Source organism: Acartia tonsa, chromosome 6 (genome assembly GCF_053477335.1).
Source record: "Acartia tonsa isolate MP-2025a chromosome 6, ASM5347733v1, whole genome shotgun sequence".
Classification (NCBI taxonomy): Eukaryota; Metazoa; Arthropoda; class Copepoda; order Calanoida; family Acartiidae; genus Acartia; species Acartia tonsa.
In genome coordinates, this window is record NC_137265.1 from 25,405,883 (window position 1) to 25,427,602 (window position 21,720).

The window sequence follows — 21,720 nt, forward strand, 5'->3', positions numbered from 1 at the left end:
TTAAACCCCCCCCCCCCCCTTAGCATATCTCTGTCCGTCCAGGAAACAGAATACCTCCTTGATGGAGGTCATGAGGGAGGCCTTATTGGTATGAGGCTATTTATTTACATGTGTTTCAACGAAGCCTACACAAAATAGCAATACAATTTTGAAAAAATACAAACTGTAAATTGCTGATACACATAATGACTCCTTAAATAGATAAAAATTTGTGGTTAAAACGTTTGAACACTCAACTTACTTAACCAACAAATCAAAAGTCCCCATAGTTGTTAGGTCAACGAAAAAGAAAACGTTAGTATAAAACTTTGGAGACTAGCGTAATGAACAGTCCATTGTCCCCTCTTTCTTTCATTCTCTGCTATATATATGTATCTCTTTCTAATTATCCCCCCCCCCCCCCCCTCTTACTATCCTCTATCTTTATTTAGAGTCGAGTGGAAAAAAAAGCTATAAAGACGTAATCATCCTTGTAAATTTCTCCAAATTTCTCCATATTTTACTATGTAGGATTAATGAATACAAGTTATTAAATATGCTTTATTTATTTTCTGTTGAATTGAACATACTATTATATACACATTTTAATAATTTATTCTATCTAATATATTTAAACATAATTATATAATTAAAACTATTTTCTATAGACATTAAACTTTCCGAAACAATAATTAAAGTATATTCGGAACACCGTAAAAGTGTCTGACTATGACGTCAGAAAAAATTAACAATTAACCAATGAGAAGCCAGTATTCACATTGGTTAGTTGTTAATTTTTTCTGACGTCATATTTAGACACTTTTACGGTGTTCGTATATTCGCTTTAAATTTCTTTGAAAATGACCCAGTAAATATTAAAAATTAGAACACAATTTTGTAATTACGGTTTTTTAGCCCGCCAGTAAAATAGCTTAGATCTTTTACTCAGCTCTAACAGATAAAACAACATATTTTATATTATACCAGCTGCTTCGCCCCTTGCCTCCATAAGTATTGGAAACTCACACTCCTATATATAACTGTTGGTTGTACAATGAAAATAAAAACGAAAAAAAATTAGGTGGGCGAGGAAAACAAATAATTTTCTGGAGGTGTTCTTTTATTTTTTAGGGGATGGGGGAGTCCCGATGCCCAAAAAAATAGCTTAAAACCATCACAGGACCAGTAGGAATATTCCCTGAAGAGTAGAACCAAATCGGTTCAGCGTTTACCGACATCTTCAACTTCAGACGGACAGATATAATTCTACTTTGTATTAAAGTAGATACTAGTGGCTTCACCACCAGCACTAAGGGCCTCGGTTTTGGGCAGAAAAATAGATGGTAATGCAGTAAATCAGAAATAAACTTACACAAAAACCTTTCTGTAAGCTATGTGAAGTTTCTCTAATATGGAAAACTGTGGTTAGCAAGATCTTAATCTACAAACAAACAAAACTTCTTCTTTTAATAGGATCGAAGATTTTATGATTTTGCGATTTATGGCAGTTGTCCCCTTTTGTATATTTTATATCAATTATATATCATAAACTGTAGAACAAGAAATACTTTAATTTTGATTGACATAAGATGCGCAGCTACTCTATAAACTATTTAATATCTGTAGTTAATACAATCTCTAATCTTCATATCTTCGGTAAACTTTTTCTCTCTTCTAAAAAAAAAAAAAAAAAAATATAAAAGTATCATAATGATTGTCTGTTGTCACTGTCTACTCCTAAGTATCTTCTAAACGGCTGACGCATGATTTTCATACGGTAGATAGATGAATAAGAGGAGCGAAACACCCTTCTTTTACCTAAAAAGGACGTTTTGGGATCAACCTTTAAAATTTTGCTTATGATGTAAACATGCTACATTAACTGTAGGAAATAAAACAATCATAGTATTTATTAACTAAAAATGGAATGGAAATACTTTTTACACTACTAGCGGCTTCGCCCCTAGCCTCTTGGGGCTTTGTCCCAAAAGGTATAATTACATTTTCTAATACCTACCCAGTCGAAAAAATGCGAATGGATCGCAAATTTTCGAGATTAAATGGCGAATTCGTAAAAATTCTTGGAAAAAAATAGGGGGGATTTTTTTTCTGGGGGGGGGGGGTGGTGGGGGGTGTTCCACCTCCCAAGAAAAAAGCTTAAAACCACCACATGACCAGTAGGTATATTCCCTGAAGAGTAGAATCCGATCGGTTCAGTGGTTACCGAGATTTTAAGGGACAGAGAGACAGACAGATGGACGGACGGATAGACATTAGTCTACTTTGTATTATAGATAACAACATTATGACGGTTTAATATACTGTGATGTGTAGACTATAATTGTAGAAATATTCGCTTTCAGTTTTAATTATGAAATTCGAGTTAACATAATACTTAATTTGTAAATTGTTTAAGACAGAGTATAATTTAATTTATCTAAGTGTTCTTCTACCTTTTTAATTAGAAGGTAAAATTTAAAACAAAACTAGATATTTGGTTAAAATTTGGTAATGATTAAAAAATTAGCAGTATTTTAGGAAATTTCTTTAATTATAAAATTTTAAATTCTACATAATTAAAATAAGCATGTATAACATGAATATATAATTTTTTTATTTTTACATTTTCATGTTTTTAATGACTTGACGTCTAAAAGTTTAATTTGCAATCAGGATGTAGGCAGGGAGGATGGGAGGGGACATTGGAATGTGAATTATACTGGTTTCCAAAGTTTTATAAATATGTTCTCTAATTCGATAACTTATGAACTTTAAATACTTTTATTAAATCTTAATTGGTTGGTTCAAACCGACAGTGTCCAAACTTTTCAACCCATAACAGTAACCTACAGCGGGGGTATTAAGTCTTTCATAATAGGGGATGTACATTAATTTATCACCATAGATATAGGCCATTCAAAGCATTGATTCTACATTCTATTTGTTGTTTTTAGGATTCTACGTAAAATTTTGAAAGGTATATCAACAAATAATAACTTAACCTCTAACAAAACGATAAAATGTAATTATTTTTGCTTCTTGCTAAAAAAGCTTACAAAACAGTTGACAACACTTTGACCAAATTTATGATTGTACTTAAATCACATGAACGTTTAGAATTGGTTAATTTGAACTAAGTTATGTACGAACCGAGAAAGCCATATACGGAATAGACAAATCCTAGTTATAATGTATCTACGCTATTAATTAAAACTCGTACTTATGGTCTAAAAATCTGTGGTCTACATCCGCATTTGCTTTGGGTGGAGGCATCATTTGTTCTCTAGAATTGGATAGAAAATAAGTGGATATTGCGACTGGGAAATTATTGTCGGTAATTTAGGTTGCTAATATAGTACTCAGATATTGGTAAATACGTTCCTCCATGGGTTGATGGTAATGTCATAAGGGGTAGGGGAAAAGTATCGTTATATTAGCCAGCTGGCAGAAACATTTTGACAGGGTATGACGTAACAAAAAAAATTAGCCAATGAGAGGCCGTTATTGACCAATGGTAAAATTTATAGTGGCCCCTCATTGGCTAATTTTTTTTGTTACGTCATAATCAGTCAGACACTATTACTGTGTTCTATCCATATCTCTGTAATATATATTATTCAGCTACAATCAAAAGCTTTCTTAAGGTCTACGTGGTGTGAAATAGTATTGTAACAACGTTTTTTAACGCCCTTAAGGAACGTTTCTTCGTATTTTCACAGTAGCTTTTCTTCTATTTCTAGCCCCTGCGGGGGGCTCTAACCCTGCGGGGCCAATTGATTAACCGTGCAGGGCAATCCCCTAACCAAATATAACCTAACCTAACCTAACCTAAAATAACCTATCAAAAGCCATTTTTAAAATACGACGAATCGCCCCACGAAAGGGACTGTAGCCCATTTTTTCTACATATTAAAAATTGTTATGGTAAACTCTTATATATATATAAGTTATTGTCCATTGATTCTGTGAAAAAAATTGTTATTGCAAATTCTTTGCTGTTTAAATTAATTTATACAAAATAATTTGTTATTTAAATAACATAACTTTATACAGTAAGTTAATCTATATTAAGGATGCTTTTAATTGATTCTGTAAAAATTACATTTTTTCTTCTAACACCATTCAATCCCATCAAATGGTGACAGCTTTAGTTTATACTACACTGCTATGATAAGTGCCTTGGCCCATAAACAGGTGGTACATGCACACTGCACTGTTATGACTTTTAGATAAGGGTCGTGAAAACATTGGGTAATTTGACTTTTGACATAGTTATAAACAGCAGTCTCGACCATACGAATTAAATCATATGGTAAAGGGTTAACTCCCCCCCCCCCCCCATTCACAGAAAATAATCTTGATTTGGAGATTTAATAATGAAATCTTACTTGATTTGAGCAGCTGAAGTGGGCCTCTCTCCTTTAGATCTAAATATTTACTAATCAAAAACTATAATTGTTTGTAATTTGTTAGTGTAGGTAATCCAAAATCTCGTAAACTGTTGGACGGTCTTACAACAATTTAAAGGGAAGATTAGTATTGGTACAGAGCAGTATTTTATTCTATTTGTCAGAAGGGTGCATTCACTAAGAGATTTTTTAATTAGGACTTTTTTTCATTAAAATAAAATACTAAAGAGGACTGTATTTTGAGAATGGCCGATTTGGAAGTCTTACAAAAGAATGTGATCACATTTTTGCTTCATAATTAATGACCAATTTGCATAAAAAAGGCTTGTTATACAGCTGTGCTACCTATAGTCATGATTGTTCCGAATTATTATTTACCTTACATTTGTGGTGACTGTATGATACTTTCCATTGAAAAAGCTAAAAGTATCAGATCTTCCAAAACGAGGAAAGTCTGGGTTCATACCCATTCCTACAACAAATACAAATATTATGTTCATAACCTTGATTTTGTATAGTGTTTACTTGTTGAATAAAATAGCATTCCACCAAAGAATACATTATTAAAGACTGAAGATCAAGTTAAAGTTAAGTCCCATTTTGCTTCTAAATAGCAAACACAGGAAGAAATTTGTATCTTCAAGGTTTGAAACCAAGAAAAAATTCTTATTTGACCTTGATTCATGAATTAAAATTAAAAGCCTCTGTTAGTATTATAAAGTATATAGAATGGAGCCTAAGAAATAAAATCCTTAATTGTAAGAGGGTTTAGGGGGGGAGGGTTGAATTTTAAGCAAGTCGGAATATTAGAACCATTAAATAGGCCTAATTCTTGTAAATCCAAAGTTATTTTTAGGTCAATTGTATCAATTCTGATATCCGAGTGCAGTCTGTGGCCTCCCGCTAATATCTATTATTACACAGTTTTTTTGGTGCATTTAGATACATTTGCTTATGCTGTACTATACATTTGCAGTAGTTTAGGTCTATTTGCTTAAAATTTGATTTCCTAGCACGTTTTTGGGGTTCTGCACTGGTCCGCCTGGAAAATAATATAAAAATACATGTATAATTATTGGTAGTTGTTTAAAGTCGTGTCAGTTTGTGTCGATTAGATGCATCATTCTTGGTTTAACTTTTTATAGCATCTTTGCGCGCATGTTTCGACCGAATTCGAATTTGAGTATTTTACCTGTATTGTAAATGTCGTCATTCTTGTCGTTCATTGGTTTCTAGACAATAGAAATTAGATTGAATTGATGTATTTATATGTAGCGAACATATCCTTTTTAATTATCTAAGATGAACTAAATATGGTTGTGGAGGCTGAAATTTGACAGTAAAGTATACTCGTTCTCAAAGTTTTATTAACCCTCTATCTCTCAACCTGTTAGACAATGGTTTAAACTACAAAAGTGGTAACTTTTGTTTATCATTATTTGGCAATGTAAATCAATTTATCCAAACTTTACAACTATAATTTAAATTTAAATGAAAAAGAAATAAAAATGACTTATATCTTCAGAATAATTTGCTTAAAATTAAAATTATTTGTATTTAATTTAAATAATTATCACCTGATAGAATCCATTTAACATGTGGGTATTCTTATATGATCTTCTAAAATAAATATCTTTTTTATAACAAAGGAGATTACTTCCAATTGCAGCTAAGTTTTGTAGAAGAATGTTCAACTACTGTTCAGAAATATAAGTAGTAATTTATTAAGGAAAAGTGGCGTCGCTCCTAGCATCTAGGGGCAACGTATTTAAAGGGGTAAAAAGTGAGTAGAAAATAGCCTAGAAACATCACAAGGCTTAAATCTAAAAATGAAACAGCCTAGAACCATCCCAAAACCTATCTGAGGGTCCCCTATAATAAAGAACTTTATCAGTACATTAGCTATTGAAATCTTAATCTTAAGAAAATGAAAACCTTACAAGTTTTTATACTAGACTAACGGATGCGCCCCTAACATTTGGGAACTTGGTATTCAAGGGTGTGGAGCTGGAAAGAAAATAGCATACAACATTCTGAGACAAATTTGAAGCTTCCCTAAACTGGAAAACTAGAGTGGATTAGTAGCTATACAAATCTTAAGTTACAGACAAAAAAATAATACTTTATACTATAGGATGATATTAGCATAATATTCATGTTAGTTCAACTTTACCAAAGAATTTTATATTCATGAATTTTCCTCGTATTCGATTACAAATTTGTCTATACAAACAACTATCTATCTAGATATAAGTATCTATCTATGTATATGTTGTCTATGTATGAATATATATCTACCTTTTAGAAGAAGCAGAGCCAATTCTGTGTAGCTCTCCTGTTGAATCACCTCCAGCAAAGCTAAAATAAAAATCAATAATTATAACACAAAAATGGAAGCGGATATAATTTATTTATTTCAATGCAGACCATCAACTATCAACCTCCTAGGGGCTATAGCACTTACACATCCAGCAAATTTACAGTTGATGTATTTTTGGCAAAATGTTTTCTTACTTTTTCTCATGCCATAAATACATCCAACACTGGCATTTACACATCCATACTTTTTCAATTATATGTCATAAATACATCCAACACTGGCATTTACACATCCATACTTTTTCAATGATATGTCATAAATACATCCAACACTGGCAAATACACATCTAGATTAATTCATATGAATATTTATTTACAATTAATTATATTTTGTACAGTATGTATAGGTCTTAAACTTTTTACCCTATCTCTCTCCCCTATTTACTTCCCTTTTTCTCAAGATGCTCCCTACAAAACATCAATACATTTCCGCAGGTGGTCAAATTATTGCTATATAATATTATAATTTATATATTTATTGTTAGTTCATTGTTTTATTATGGCAGAGCCAGAGGCTATTTTTTTGTAACAACAAAAACAACTGGGAACCTTTAGTTGCTGTGAGGCACTTTGTAAGGCCACTATAAGCTGCCGTTATACTTCAAAAGAAGCCGCCTAAGAGACTGATGAAGAACCTCAAATTATTAGGTAAAAGTTTACTACATTTTTATGTTTATATATATTTGTATATATATAAATATGTAAAATGTATATATCAAAACAGTTGGGGGTTATAAACAATTACATTAGATCTTGTTATCGATTTAAAATATATAATATTGGGATTAAAATAATTGTAATTTACGTTTTGTATTTTAATTAATATATATATTATATATGTATATATCAAAGAGGTATAAAATAAGGTTTAGGGTTTATAATCAAATTCAATAAACAATAAAAACTAATCTTTTTTTTATTTATTAAGGAGATTTAACAATAGAAGTACAGGGATTCAAGGGACAGGACCTCCAAGACCCCACAATCAATATGGAAGTGGGGATATGTCTGACTTGTTGGTGTTTGATTTTGGTAGACCAATATATAGAATTGTGACAAGGTCTAGATCGTCACAACAATCCATCACATAATGTTTTTTTTTATTTTAACCTGACAAATATATCATAACTCAAATAATATACAGGGTGTTTCAATAGAAACGTCTTTTTTAAAATCTTAATTATGCATAGAAAATAAAACAATTATATAAAATGCTTTATATATTTAGAAAACTTATTCTGGGACATTTATGTTTCAAATATTTGAAAATGATTTTTTCAATAGATTATGCCTTAAAAACCAGTTTTTCCAAAGGCCTTATTTTTGAAGATTTTACAGATTTATAGATTCTGGAAAATATGCACATTTTTAAAATTCAAATTGCGCGGCTTGTATTTATAGTAGAAAAACGTTATGCATACCGTTAAAATCGTCATAAACTCTAGTTTTTGGATATGTAAGAACCATTCATTTGCTATGTATAGTATAGGAGCTACGTGATAAAATGTTCCAAATTTCTTAAACCTTTTCAGTATTTCTCACATTTTTCAATGTAGCTCCTAAACTACATATAGCACTTTAATAGTACTTATATTTCCAAAAACTAGAGTTTATGACGATTCGAACGATATGCATGACGTTTTTCTACTATTAATACAAGCCGCGCAATTTGAATTTAAAAATGTGCACATTTTTTCCTCAACCTTAAATCGGTAAATCTTCAAAAATAAGGCCTTTGGAAAACCGGTTTTAAAGGCATAATTTATTGAAAAAATCATTTTCAAATATTTGAAACATAAATGTCCCAGAATAGGTTTTCCAAATATATAAAGCTTTTTATATAATTGTTTTATTTTCCATGCATAATTAAGATTTTAAAAAAGACGTTTCTATTGAAACACCCTGTACAAGTGTGTTTTCTTATTATTTTGTGTTAAATTGCTATGGATGTATAAATGCCAGTGTTGGATGTATTTATGACATATAAATGAAAAAGTATGGATGTGTAAATGCCAGTGTCGGATGTATTTTTGACATATGTATAAAAATATGGGATGTGTTTTTGCCAGTGTTGGATGTATTTATGGCATGAGAATCGATTTTACTGTCATTTATACAGTAAAAATTCAGTTTGTCATAAATACATCCAATGCACTGGCATAAACACATCCACTGTAAATTTGCTGGATGTGTAAATGGCAGTCCCCCACCTCCTAAGAGGAATTTTCCCTATAGAAAAAGACACCCTCCTCCCGCAAGTTTTCTTTTTTTTGTTTTCGGTTTTAAAATTTAAATTGACTTTACCTTCCTTCCTTTCCTTAAGTAATCCTAGATGCCTCTAGGGGATCTTCCGCTAGCAATAAATAGATAGATAGATTATTTACTTACTTAGGAGTGAGATCAAAGTCTACGCTCTGATGGCTAGTTGACCGGCGGATGGCAGTAGTTGGTCGAGCTGGACAAAATAACAAAACCTTATAAAAAAAATTCCTGCTAGACTACGGTAGGCATCTCTACTAACTGGCTTAAAACATGCCCCAAACAAATTTAAAAGTATCATAAAAGTTATATAAAATCGGCCTCATATTAGATATATTGCAAAGGAATTTATAATTTAAAGAGTAACTATGCTCTTAAAAATGCGGTCATACTTTAGATTGATTGGCTAGACGAAGAATCTTTGCAAAATATTTTGCAGTAATACAGCGCATTCCAAGTTTTTCTCTTTATCAAAGCTACTCTATATTTTTTGTCTGTATAAAACAGTCAAGGATGTATCCGATGTTGATGAAAGGTTGCCCCCTTTTTTCATCCCTTAAAGGCTCACGCCACTTGGATAATCACTGTTGCCAATGATCTCATGGAATTTTATAGCCTTATTTAAAATTCTTTAAATAAAAATTAGTCTTTTACCTAAGTATGGAAATTTTTAAAACTGATTCCAAAGAATTTTTCAAAGGTTTTTATTGTTTAAGGTCTATATTGTTTTTTTCTTAATTGTTTAATAAACGTATTTTAGAAATATTTGACCCAATATTTCTAAAATATTTAGGTTCTTAATTATTAATTAATTCCATAAAATGTACTATTACATATTGTTTACGGTAAAGAGGGATTTTGCATGTGAAAAATCATAATTTCATTTTAATTGTCCATTTTCTTAATTGGTAACGTATCCTTATATGAGGCTGTATGTCTGTGTGTGTGTGGCAAAAAATCTCGCTAACCACCAGTCAGATATAATTCTCTTTTACAGTGAAGCTTCTTATAGGTCGAGGGAAAATGTATAACTATTTTGGGGAAGGATGCAAATTGTTCAATCAGCCTCCCATAAACAAAAGAAATTGATCCTATAAAATAAGCCCCTCTTTCAAATTTTTTTTTCGTTTTTCTTATTCGTGAGCCGCTAATATAAAAAAAATATTGAAAAAACAATTAATTTAGTCCAAATTATCTAAATACTGGTGAAAAATTCCGGGAAATAAATTTAAGTTCATGATACGCAAAATTACTCATTCTGTAGATTACTATTAGTGGTTGAAACGTTTGGTCACTTGCAACTAAATGAACCAACCAAACAAAATTCATAAAATGTCACCAAGGTTGTAAAGCCAACGAATAAAAAACGTTATTATAATACTTTGGGGACTATAATTAACAGCTCAATAATAAACAGCTCAATGCCCCTTCATTCCCTGCATAAATTAGACTATTCACTAACATGATGTTAAGCGTTTTAAACCTTAGGGAAATAAACACGGACGAATAAAAGGAATTAGATGATAAGAGAAAAAAAGAGAAGGAATATAAAGGAGAAAGAAACAGAATTGTAGAGAGAAAAATGAAGAATGAAGTAAAAAAGAAAGAAAACGGCAATTTATTATTGACAATGATCCCTTTATAGTTCCAATACAAAACGACGTTATATTTGCCAACCATTAGTCAATTAAAATGAATACTGGCCCTCTATTGGTAATTTAATTTGTGTATTGGCCTATCATTGGTCATTTGTATTCTATGACGTCATTTTTTATAGGCATTTTAAAAAGCTTCTTAACAACTTGTAAACTATCACATACTAATTAAAGCAATATATTGTGACTGTAACAACGATTTGATTAAAAAAAATAAAAACCATTTTTTTTATTTTCTTTAAAAGTGATGTTTCTAAATATTTAAACAACATTTTTTTAAACTACCTTTCACAAAATTTAAAAATGAGACAAAATTCAAAACCTATCACTCATGAAAAAGTCCCCTTTCGGGATTATTAATTATGTTTTATTTGACATTCCAAGAACAATAGTTTAGATTTTCATTGTTTAAGTTTCTTTTCAAAGTTATATACTATACAGGTTGGGGGAATTTAAAAGTTTTAAACATAAAAACCCACAAATAAAAGCTTCTCTAATATTAAAGGCCTAGCAGTAAACTTTAGTTCAACTACTTAAGAAGTAAAAGAAAAATATTTAAAATTCCCCTTCTTCAATGATAAATTTTCCCCTGATCAAAATTAATTGTTTTAAAATACAATATAACTTTGTCTCTTAATAGTTAATCTTAAAATTTATAACTAGATTTTTAATTATCTTGTTTCATTGTTAAAGAGAGAAGTCATTTCATTTATTTTTAGAAATTAGGGATTGGGGTGTTTTCCAGTACTAAGAACTTAAATTTTATATTGGGAGGGGGCAGACGGTAAACTATTTCTATTTATTATTTTTTAACCCATTTTGAGGTTGACCCATCTACCAGGGAAGCTTTCTTTAAAAGCACTGGTAACAAAGATTATTTTAGAGTTTATGAAACAAATGTACTTATAGCTTGGTGTTTTAATGGTTGGTTACTAAATTGGTCTGTAATGAACTTCAGGTTTTGTTATTCCTGCCTATAGATGTTGTAGTCAAATTTTGGGTTGAACTTGAGCGAGCTAGATCAAAATATTTTTTAAATTATTTTTTCTTAAAGATTTTTTAAAATAATTATTTATAAAAAAGCATTAATATCTTTTAAGCTGAACATAAAGATTTTTCACTATCCATTGAGTCTTTATAAAAATGGCGTAAAACCTGTGATAAAAATATCAACACAAATTTTAAAAAGACAATGGAAAACAAATTTAAATCATTATTGATTGAAAAGTTTGAACACTGCTAGTTTAAACCAACCAATCATGATTTATTAAAATTACCTAAGGTTTTGAACAATTAAATTGTAAAACATCTTTTCAGACTTTGGGTACCAGAATAATTAATAGTCGTTAAAAATATTCCTAATCCGGTAGATGGTCTGTGTAGTCTGCTTAATACATCTGTTGGAGGCCTGAATATTAAGAAATTATTTCATGGCTAAAATATGTACATATATTTATATAGTTGGGGATTTGAAATAAAACTAATTAATAGGCCAAATAAAGATATATTTTTAGTTCATATGCTATATGTTTCAGTTTGAAATATTTAAAGAAAATTCCAAACTTTAGAATAAACAGAGTTACAGAGAAGTTTTGCTTTAAAAAAAAAATGATATCAAAAAGGTATATTTTTTCATGATTAATCGATTTTCGATTTACCCTATCTGTAAAATAGCCTAAAATGTTACTAAACTTTATTAAAAGATTTTCTGAAAGATATTGTTGTTCAATTAGCTGTTATGTATGAATATATAGAATACTTTTTCCGTAAATAATATAATTACCTTTGAGGAAGGCTATTGTAAAAATTGTCTAGAAACTGTGATCCCTGTAACCAGTTTAGCATTATCATCAAATAAGTTATGAACGGATATTAATACCAACTGTATAAATGGTAAATTCATGCTTGTTTTTATAGGGTTACAATATAAAGCAGGGCTCGGCAGCCGCCACTAAGCCTCAAATTTAAACCTGTTTGAATGTGTTGTAAATTTTTTTTTCATAGGGATTGTCAATTTTTGGTAAGGTTTAGACTAAAAGCTGATTTTAAAAATTATTAAAGGTTGATTTCCCTGATTCTGACAGGCGGTTGGTGAACCCTTGTAGTCATATTCAATTAAGGTAATTTCTTATTGCAAATTTGAAACGAGCTAATGCTGTTATTAAACAAAATTTTTTTATTAATCATGACATAAGTTTTTTAAAGTCATTCATAATCTTATGTCGATATTGACTTAATACACACTATTCTGACTCTAATTTTCAATTCACCTAAAAGTAGAACCAAAATAAGTGACAAATTTGCTGCAATTACCAAATCTAAATAAATTAAAAGTTTTACAGCCCGCCTTGTTTCAATACTTTAGCTTGCAAACAACAAAATTCTGCATTTTTATTGCAGGAAAAGGTTGTTTTCATTTTTTGTTGTTGGCTCACAGTTCAAAATTATCAAAATACAAGGTTCCAAAAATATAAAAAATATCTACAATACAAAGTAGAATGATGTCCGTCTGTCTGTCTAAAGTTTAAGATCTCGGTAACCGCTGATTGGGTTCTACTCTTCAGGGAATATATTTACTTGTCTGTGGTAGTTTTAAGCTATGTCCTTGGGGGATGGGACACCCCCCCCCCCAAAAAAAAAACAAGAATAAAATACCTCTTGGGAAAGCTCCTAGAGGCTAGGGGTAAAGCCGCTATTACTTTTTAAAAGAATAAGAATCTTTTATATCTATAAAAGTTTAAGGTAACTGAATATTTGTGTGTTTTAATACAAATGTATTAAAAGGTAATTAAATTCGTGATTCATTTAGAAGCAGCTTATAGTGCCTAATAAATAATGACGTCATACAATGCAAAGACCAATGATAGACCCGTATACATTCTACCATTGGTCTATTACAATGTATACTGGTCTGTCAGTTTTCATTTGTTGTGTATAACGCCATTTTTATTAGGCACTACAAGCTGTATCGTTCATATACGTTGCATGGATAGAAACCGTTACTAATATTTCTTTATAATTTTTTAATTACTGAGAAAGATTCTAAGTAAAAGCAGAAGATTGGTCCATTTATGAATGTCAGAAATTTTCTTTAACCATATTGGAAATAAATATTATATTAAACACTTTTATGTCATAAAAAAGCAACCCCGATGCAGAAAATTCTGTTAATATTTATAAAACCCAATATATGAAAAATATTTGGTCTACCTTAACCAACGTCATAACAAAAGGCCGAAAAAATTCGATTGCTGCTATTTTAGGATTAATTGGATTAGTACTGAAATTGTTGTACAAGAAAATAAATGATTTCAATATTATTTCTTTTAAATAATAATTCTTCACCATTGGAATAATGTTAATAATGTCTCTATTATAAACGTCTAAAATTTGACAAATTTAATTGATCAGTCTATATCAAGAAAAATATTAGGAGCCGAAAAAATCACGTTTCCCCCCATAGACTGACTGACCGAATGACATACAAAGTAAATATAGAGTAGCTTTGCTACTTATAAATCCAACATCAGATGACATAATATAATCTTGAGTCCTTTTTATCCAACAGCACAAAATTCTTTTCTTTTTAACTCTTTTGATTTGGTTTTGACATTTCTTTTTAACACTTTAAAGTATAAATTTATTGGAAGTGCCAAGAAACAAGGAAAGTTTTGAAGGTAAAGAACCTTCCATAATGATTAAGTACCTCTCCAATTTTATATTGAATTAAACAATTAAACTTAAAAAACATAAAATACAGGACACATAAAACAATAGCAAAGGAACAATAACTAAACATAAAAGAAATGGTAAATAAAAAATATTTAGGTTTAAGAGAGAATTCAGAGTTAAATGGTTTTTTTGTAATATGTTTTATATTGGGTGGGATGGAAGGGTCTATTTCAGGATCTATTTTAGTACAGTGCACATTTTATACATAAAGACTCTCTAGTTTAACAAATATTTTTAATATCAAACAATTATATTCTTAATACTTACAACCTAAAATTATTGGAATGTTTAGATGCATTATTTTGGCTATTATTTACTCTTTTGATAAAAAATCGTCGATTTTTTAAAAGAAATCCTCATTATAAAAAAAATCCTTGAAGTTCCTTTAAATCATTTATTCGTCATTCTAAATGAGCAAGTACAAAAATAGAAAGATCATATTTAGGTCTTTTAATTCTTTTGTTCTTTGGGTCTTTTATTCCATTGGGCCTTCTTTCTCATTGGGTCATTTGTCCGTTGGGTCTTTTTCTTTTAGGATCTATGTTTTTTGGCCCTTTTTATGTCTTTTTTATCAACGCCTCATAAGTATTTTTTACCATATTCATTTGTAGAAGCACTACAGATTTATTGACAAACTCTTGTCATTGTAGACCAGCATCGTGACAGAAAACTAGAGGTACAATAAAATCCCCAGTATAATTGAATAATATCTGAGAAATGCAAAGTATAAGTGGTGAACTATTGGATATTTTACTAATTTTCTCATTTCTCCGCACAATCAACCAAAATTTGTAAAAGGGACAATCTTAATGGTCAATGGATTCTAATATTTTTTTTAATTTTTCGAATTTTGCCTGATAAAAAAATACATCTGGTAAGCATTTTAGCTTTTTTGGAGAGCTTGTTTTGTACAACTTTTTCGATTTATTTTGCATGGCATTGAGTTGCAACTATAATGGCTTCTCCTTACATCTGTCACATTTGCTAGATTTATTTAAAAACATTTATTTACAGCTAAATTTTGTCTAGAAGTGACCCACTGTATATTCTTACAAATATCTGCATTAGTATAATTATGTACAGATGTAACCCACTGTATATTCTTACAAATATCTGCATTGCTATAATTTTGTCCAGAAGTGGACCACTGTGTGTTCTTGCAAATATCTGCATAGCTATAATTTTGTCCAGAAGTGGACCACTGTGTATTCTTGCAAATATCTGCATTAGTATAATTATGTACAGATGTAACCCACTGTATATTCTTGCAAATATCTGCATTGCTATAATTGCACTGATAATGCTGTAATCAATTCATTATTCAGTTAGAAGCTTCTCCTTTATTAATTTTCATTCAAGTTTTTATGAGTTAATTTTTTGTGATCATATGATGATTTTAAGAGTATTTTATAGAAACAATATTGCTGTAATTTCATAAACTTCGCTACCTACAATCACATATCTATTTGCAAATGTTGAGTTAGCCTATTATTGGCCAATTTTATAAAATAGGGAAAATCTAGAGACATGCTCTCTAAATCAGTCAATAGGATAACATTAGAGCTACGTTCTAGACTTATTTAAATTGTTTAAAATTGTGTACAGATTTAGGTAGGAAAAGGTATACTTTTTTTCATTTCATTCACATAAATAGTCGCATCTTTTAAGATAAAGCTTGCCTTGGGTAAATCATATGGAGTAAAAATTTATTTTTTAAAATAGCATGAAACATATGACAAAACCTTTAATAAGTTAGCTTTCTAGATATTATATCCTCGAAAAACTTTGTTGTTTTAATAAATCAAATGTAAAACCAAACAACAAAGTTTGTCTGCTATGGAATCCGAATTCAAGTTGGACCATCTGGACATATTATGTCTATTTTCAAAGATTAGCTCCTTAATTATACATAGATGTTGTAAAAAAAATATTAATAATGCTTCCTGAAGATTTCCAGAACTCCCATATCTAAAATAAAAGTTTTTAAACATAATATTAGATGCATGGAGAAAACAAAACAAAATGTTTGAGATATTTATTATCGTATCGTATTATAATAGCTTTCCATGAAAATGAAAATAAAAATCATAAAATTAAATCCAGTTTGGTTAGCCTTTGGCTCTTCGAGTTTAACAAAACTGGATTTGATCTTTTAAATCCTGCTTTTAATATCCGCAGAAAGCTTCTGTAATGCGATGTGATAAATAACTAATAGAATTCATAATCAAATAAAAATGAAATTTTAATTTTTACATTTTTGAAGATCTTGGCTGAATTTAGAAATAATTTGTGACCAAATTTGTTTTTCATGATTAATGGTATTGGGAAATATGTCCAATAAATGCAACTTATTCAATGAATGTGACTAGAAATTTATAATTATGCAAGAATGTGCAATGATTGGTAATAGTTATGGTTACATCCATTATTTTCATTTATTTTTGATTATTTACATCTTTTTTGTACTTTTACAAGGAGTTACTTTATTGGTTCGTGTAAGGGGCAAGCTATAAATTCTATTTAAAAGTGTTTTTACAAATGTATTTTAAATTTGTTAAATCATCCTTATATAAAAGTAGTATTCTGTTTGTCAGTTTGAGTGTATAGCTTAAGATATCGCTTACTGCTGAACCGATATGGTTCTCCTTTACAATGCTTCTCATAGGTCCTGATGAATTTTATCTTTAATTTTGAGGGAGGGTACCACAACTAAACCAAGAGAAATCGCCCATTGAAGTAATTTTAAATTTATGTTGTTAATGCCTCATGGAGGCAAACAAAATGATGCATATTCACACTGCAGATCAGAAGAACATTATATTACAAGATGGTATCATCAGTATATACAATTAACATCTACATACATTAAAATCATAATACTATTGTAATGAATCATAATTATTAAAAGCTATTATCTATTATAATGACTTTAATTGCGGCTATGAAATATTTTTTTGCCCATTTAAAATTTAAACTATAATTATTTTGAATTAAACCACCTATATTTGTTGTGCTTTATTATTGATTAAAGTCCTCTAGTATTAAAAATTGAATTTAATATAATTGAAAAACTTGAAATAATTTATCACTGGCTTATCACTCAATTATGTAATACTAACAATTATGTTTGTAAGCAAAACAGCGAAGCTGAAGCAAATTAAATAAAAGATAAACAGTATTTTTTTAGTATGTCTGTATGTATCTTGTAGACGGCTAAACATAATTTTTTGCATATAACTTTGGTCTAGGACAGGTTTTGTGCTATTCATGCCCTAGAATAATTCTATCCTTAAAAAAGTAAACATAGAGATTGTAACTATTGTTAATTTTGTGTATTTACACCAGAAAGATAAGGGTTTAATTATTTTACAATTTATTTTTATAAAAAAAATAAAGAACAGAGCTGGATCTTAAAATCATTTTAGTGGTGAGCCAGATCGGGGTGAGCCGAATTTCAGCCAATCACAGCGCGGCATTTTATAAAATGCTGTGCTCTCATTGGTGGAAAGTTGGCTCACCCCGATCTGGCTCACCACTAAAATGATTTAAAGATCCAGCTTAGAGATAAACGTATAGAAGTAAGGGATAGAATTAATATACATTCCATTGTTACATCCATGAATCCCTGATTAAGACATGCATATGCTTAAGCAAGGATGTACATATGAATATTGAATAACTAGAGTTGGCTCGATATAATTATCTCACTATTGGCTAGTTTTCTATAAGTACATAACTATTTATCTATTTCAATTTTCCTCCCTCGCCATTACTTTCTAAAAAAAAGAAGTAAATATTTAATATTTTAAATGATTTTGAAAAGATTTCTTCAATTATAATTTTTATTTACATTACCATCACCAAAGGGTTAATATGATTAAAATTTTAGTTTTAAGTTTGAACACTACGGAAGTGTCGCCATTATCGAATTCTTTTAAAACAAAGTTTTCTTAGATTTTCTAAATTATGAATATATATTTTTTGTTTATTAAATCAAGATTAAATACTTAAATGTAAATCAAATATCAACATGGAACGAAAAACTTTATTCATTCCATAAACAAATAGAATAAAGGTCTTATCGCTTTGGTCAATGAGATTTTAATGATGATTATTGGAGCACTATGAGTTTTAAACATTTATTCCTTGGAAAACTTGAGCTCATTTATAGACATTTATTTCCTATATAGATCTGACATGGATCTTGAAGCAATAAAGCAGGCTGTTTTGTAAATGTTAAAAATTGGAAGAATCTATTAAATAAAAGCTATCGCAAATATACTTAGTAAATAAAACAGCCTAGAATAAAAGGTTAGATATCATAAATAATTTTACAGATAGATTGAATTAAAGAGTAGCTGTGACTAGGTTTAGCTAACCTCTCTTCAAAATGACAAGAAATGCAAGGTCTAAAGAACGGTGCAGACAGATATATTGAGTTTTAGAGAAGTAGGTAGCTCTGCTAAAAAGTATTAACAAAGTATCATTTCTTTAAATTAGTACATAAAAAGCTATGAATATTATTACATACTAAAGTTATTAAAGTGTAGCTGCGCAACTACATTAATAAAAACATTATAGTTGACTCATCTGTATACTAGCATTATGTACAAGTGACAAAATATAAAAAAATTGTTTTATTAGTAATTCATTTGTGATAAAAGATAATGTTATGTTTTGTTTGTTTAAAGTGAAAGCTACTCTTTAGTATCAAATGTGAATATTCCTTGATAGTATAAAATAATAATTCTATAATAGTTATATATAGCATGGTATTATAGTCAGCTTTCTAAAGATATTAAAAAGAATTATAAGATAAAAATCAGTTTTGATACCGCGTAGGGTTCGAAGGCCCGGGCTAACAAAACTGGTATTGGTTTTATGATTTTTATGATAATATTTGTGAAAAATTGTCTCTAATAAAATTTTATACATGGTTTTTCAGTATGGGAATTTCAAAACTGGAATATTTTAGCTTTTTCATTCACTTCAGTTTTTTTTGGAGTATAAACTTTGTATGTTTAATAATAGTAATAATAGTATTTAGTATTAAGTAACAGACAGCTGGACAAAACAATGTATAGATTAGATGGGCATATGTCCAAGGAACCTTCACTAAAAATTTCAGCTGTCTATCTTGAATAGGAGCCTAGTAAATCACGTTTCCCCCAAAACGTTTCAGACATACAGACGAACATTTCAAATTATAGATTATCTTCGCCTCAAAAAAATCGAAATAGTGTTAAACAGATGAGAACCTATTAAGATAATAACTTTTTGATTTGTAATACCATATATTGATGTAACTTATTTCATGACGTCATATTTTTTTGTTAATTCATTTTTTAAAAAGCTTTTTTTAAAAGGTATATTATGGAAAAATATTCTTTCTAGAGACAAAGATGTTTAAAATTCCTTCTAAACCCTAAATTAATTTAACTCAAAGGATCCCCCCCCCCCCAAGGACGTCCAAGCTTTTTATTTAGGGGGACACCCATCAACCACCTCCTCTTGATCGTCTCTAAACCCCTTATTTGACAATTTTATCTCTGGGGTAATATTTTAGAAGGGAGTAAAAAATGTATAAAACATTTATTGACCCCCCCCCCCAAAAAAAAAGCTTGGACGTCATTGTATGAAATAAGTTTAATGATATCTTTATGTAAATATCCAAATTAACAAAATTAGTAAAATATAAAATTTTCCGCAATCATGTAAATTAAGATGCATTACTTTTTTCTCTTGATGTCATTGTTTCAATTTCAAGTGGTGTGTGTAAACAGGGGCGTGTCGGAGGAAGGTCTATGGGGATGTCAGCACCACCATGGCAAAAATAATTTAGGGGAGTGTATACATTTCTCATGGGTTCAACGCCACCTGTTGATCATAACACCCCTCAGCACTTTATTTTAATCTAAACAGTGTCAAAAATTTTCGGTTTTGCTTCACACATACCCAGTTGACAAAATCATGTGCATGCAAATCATAAATAAAAGACTTTTTGAACATGACGACTTTTTAATTATACGACCTTTGTCTCTAAGGCCACGGTAATTAGTATTCTTACTATATACTTCACTTGGTCACACGCCTGACATAGCATCACTAGATACAATTTTAGCGTCTCAAGAAAATAGTTTCAATGTACCTGGATGCAGAAAATGGAAGCCCATAATAAATGCCTTGACTTCTATCATCCATTTTATCTGAAATTTCCAATTTAGAATACTAAGTAGAAGTTTGTATGCATGAATATTGGCTAAAACGAATATTGAGAAAAAGGAGCTATTCAAATATTTCTTGTATATAAAGTAGCATTTTTTTTGGTTGTAAGACTAACTACTAAACTGTTTTTAAGTTCTCTATTGTAGAGAAGCTTCACAGAGGGCCCAAGATTATGTTTTTTCTTGTAATGGTTTTAGTGTATATTACTTCCTCCTTCCCCCTCTCATTTATGCTACAGGCAAAGCCTCTAGTTACCAATATATACCAAGAAAAGTAAAAGGGAGGAAATATTTTTTAACAGTTAGAAGCTTCCCTGAAATGGTCATGATTTATACTTAACTTTACAAGAGAAATAAGGTCGCCCAACCAAACAATTTAGAACTTACTATAGAAATTGATATTCTATTTCTGTATAAATTGCAGACACTACTAACTACTCTAAACCAAACTTTCCACAGTTTTTTTATGCTTTGTGTTCTATCACAAACGCATTTTAACATATTAACATTCCTGACAATTCGCAAATGTCAAGCATCCTTATATAAAAGTGCCATTTTTGGGCTATCTTAAGAGCAAATTAGTCACGAAACATATCTCATCATAATACTTTTTGTCGCTCAAAAACCTTATCAAACGGGTCTAACGATGGCTTAAAAAAGCTTTTACATTACCAATATAGATCATTAAACTCAAAAATTTATTCACATGCCAAGTATGCATTACAATATGCACGTATCCCTGTAGCTACTACTATTGCTCCTTCTGAAAATGCTGCTATTAGACATGTTCTAACAAGTGTTAGTGGCAACTCTAACTTTCCAGCTAATGGGTGATTTCTAGGGGCAGACGGGGACAAGGTCGTGGTGTTATTGAAAGTATACGGCAAGATTGTCAAAACTGTGGCAAAAACTATTCAAGAGGTTATCTGCCACGGCACAGAGTTATGTATATGTAATTCAATTTTGAAGATTTTAAACATATAATTATAGTTTTAATATAATATTTATGCATGTTTTTGTATTTATAATAAATGTCTACTATACAGTTCACTATGGTTTATTTTTAATTAAAATGTATAGAAT

General features: G+C 29.9%; 1 protein-coding gene and 1 long non-coding RNA gene across 3 annotated transcripts; one reads left to right on the top strand and one right to left on the bottom strand.

Moving 5' to 3' along the window:
- Window positions 1-759: 759 nt before the first annotated feature.
- Window positions 760-20,615, bottom strand: LOC145323322 (uncharacterized). 2 transcript variants are annotated; one of them, XM_080165751.1, is made up of 14 exons: window positions 20,562-20,615; window positions 16,356-16,381; window positions 12,465-12,507; window positions 12,040-12,089; window positions 11,656-11,697; window positions 9,156-9,222; window positions 6,687-6,746; window positions 5,966-6,008; window positions 5,581-5,620; window positions 5,395-5,430; window positions 4,767-4,857; window positions 4,368-4,406; window positions 3,200-3,262; window positions 760-1,653 (listed from the first exon to the last, which is right to left on the bottom strand). In XM_080165751.1, the coding sequence occupies exons 1-14, from the start codon at window positions 20,612-20,614 to the stop codon at window positions 1,593-1,595; spliced, it is 714 nt and encodes a 237-aa protein (XP_080021877.1). In that variant the 5' UTR covers window position 20,615; the 3' UTR covers window positions 760-1,592. The 2 variants fall into 2 exon arrangements, with proteins under 2 accessions (XP_080021877.1, XP_080021878.1); XM_080165752.1 differs by lacking the exon at window positions 5,395-5,430 and having other exon boundaries at window positions 4,767-4,860.
- LOC145323321 (uncharacterized) lies at window positions 7,251-7,902 on the top strand. The gene is made up of 2 exons (XR_013880919.1): window positions 7,251-7,415; window positions 7,696-7,902. It is a non-coding gene; the product is annotated as an uncharacterized LOC145323321 (long non-coding RNA).
- Window positions 20,616-21,720: the final 1,105 nt, after the last annotated feature.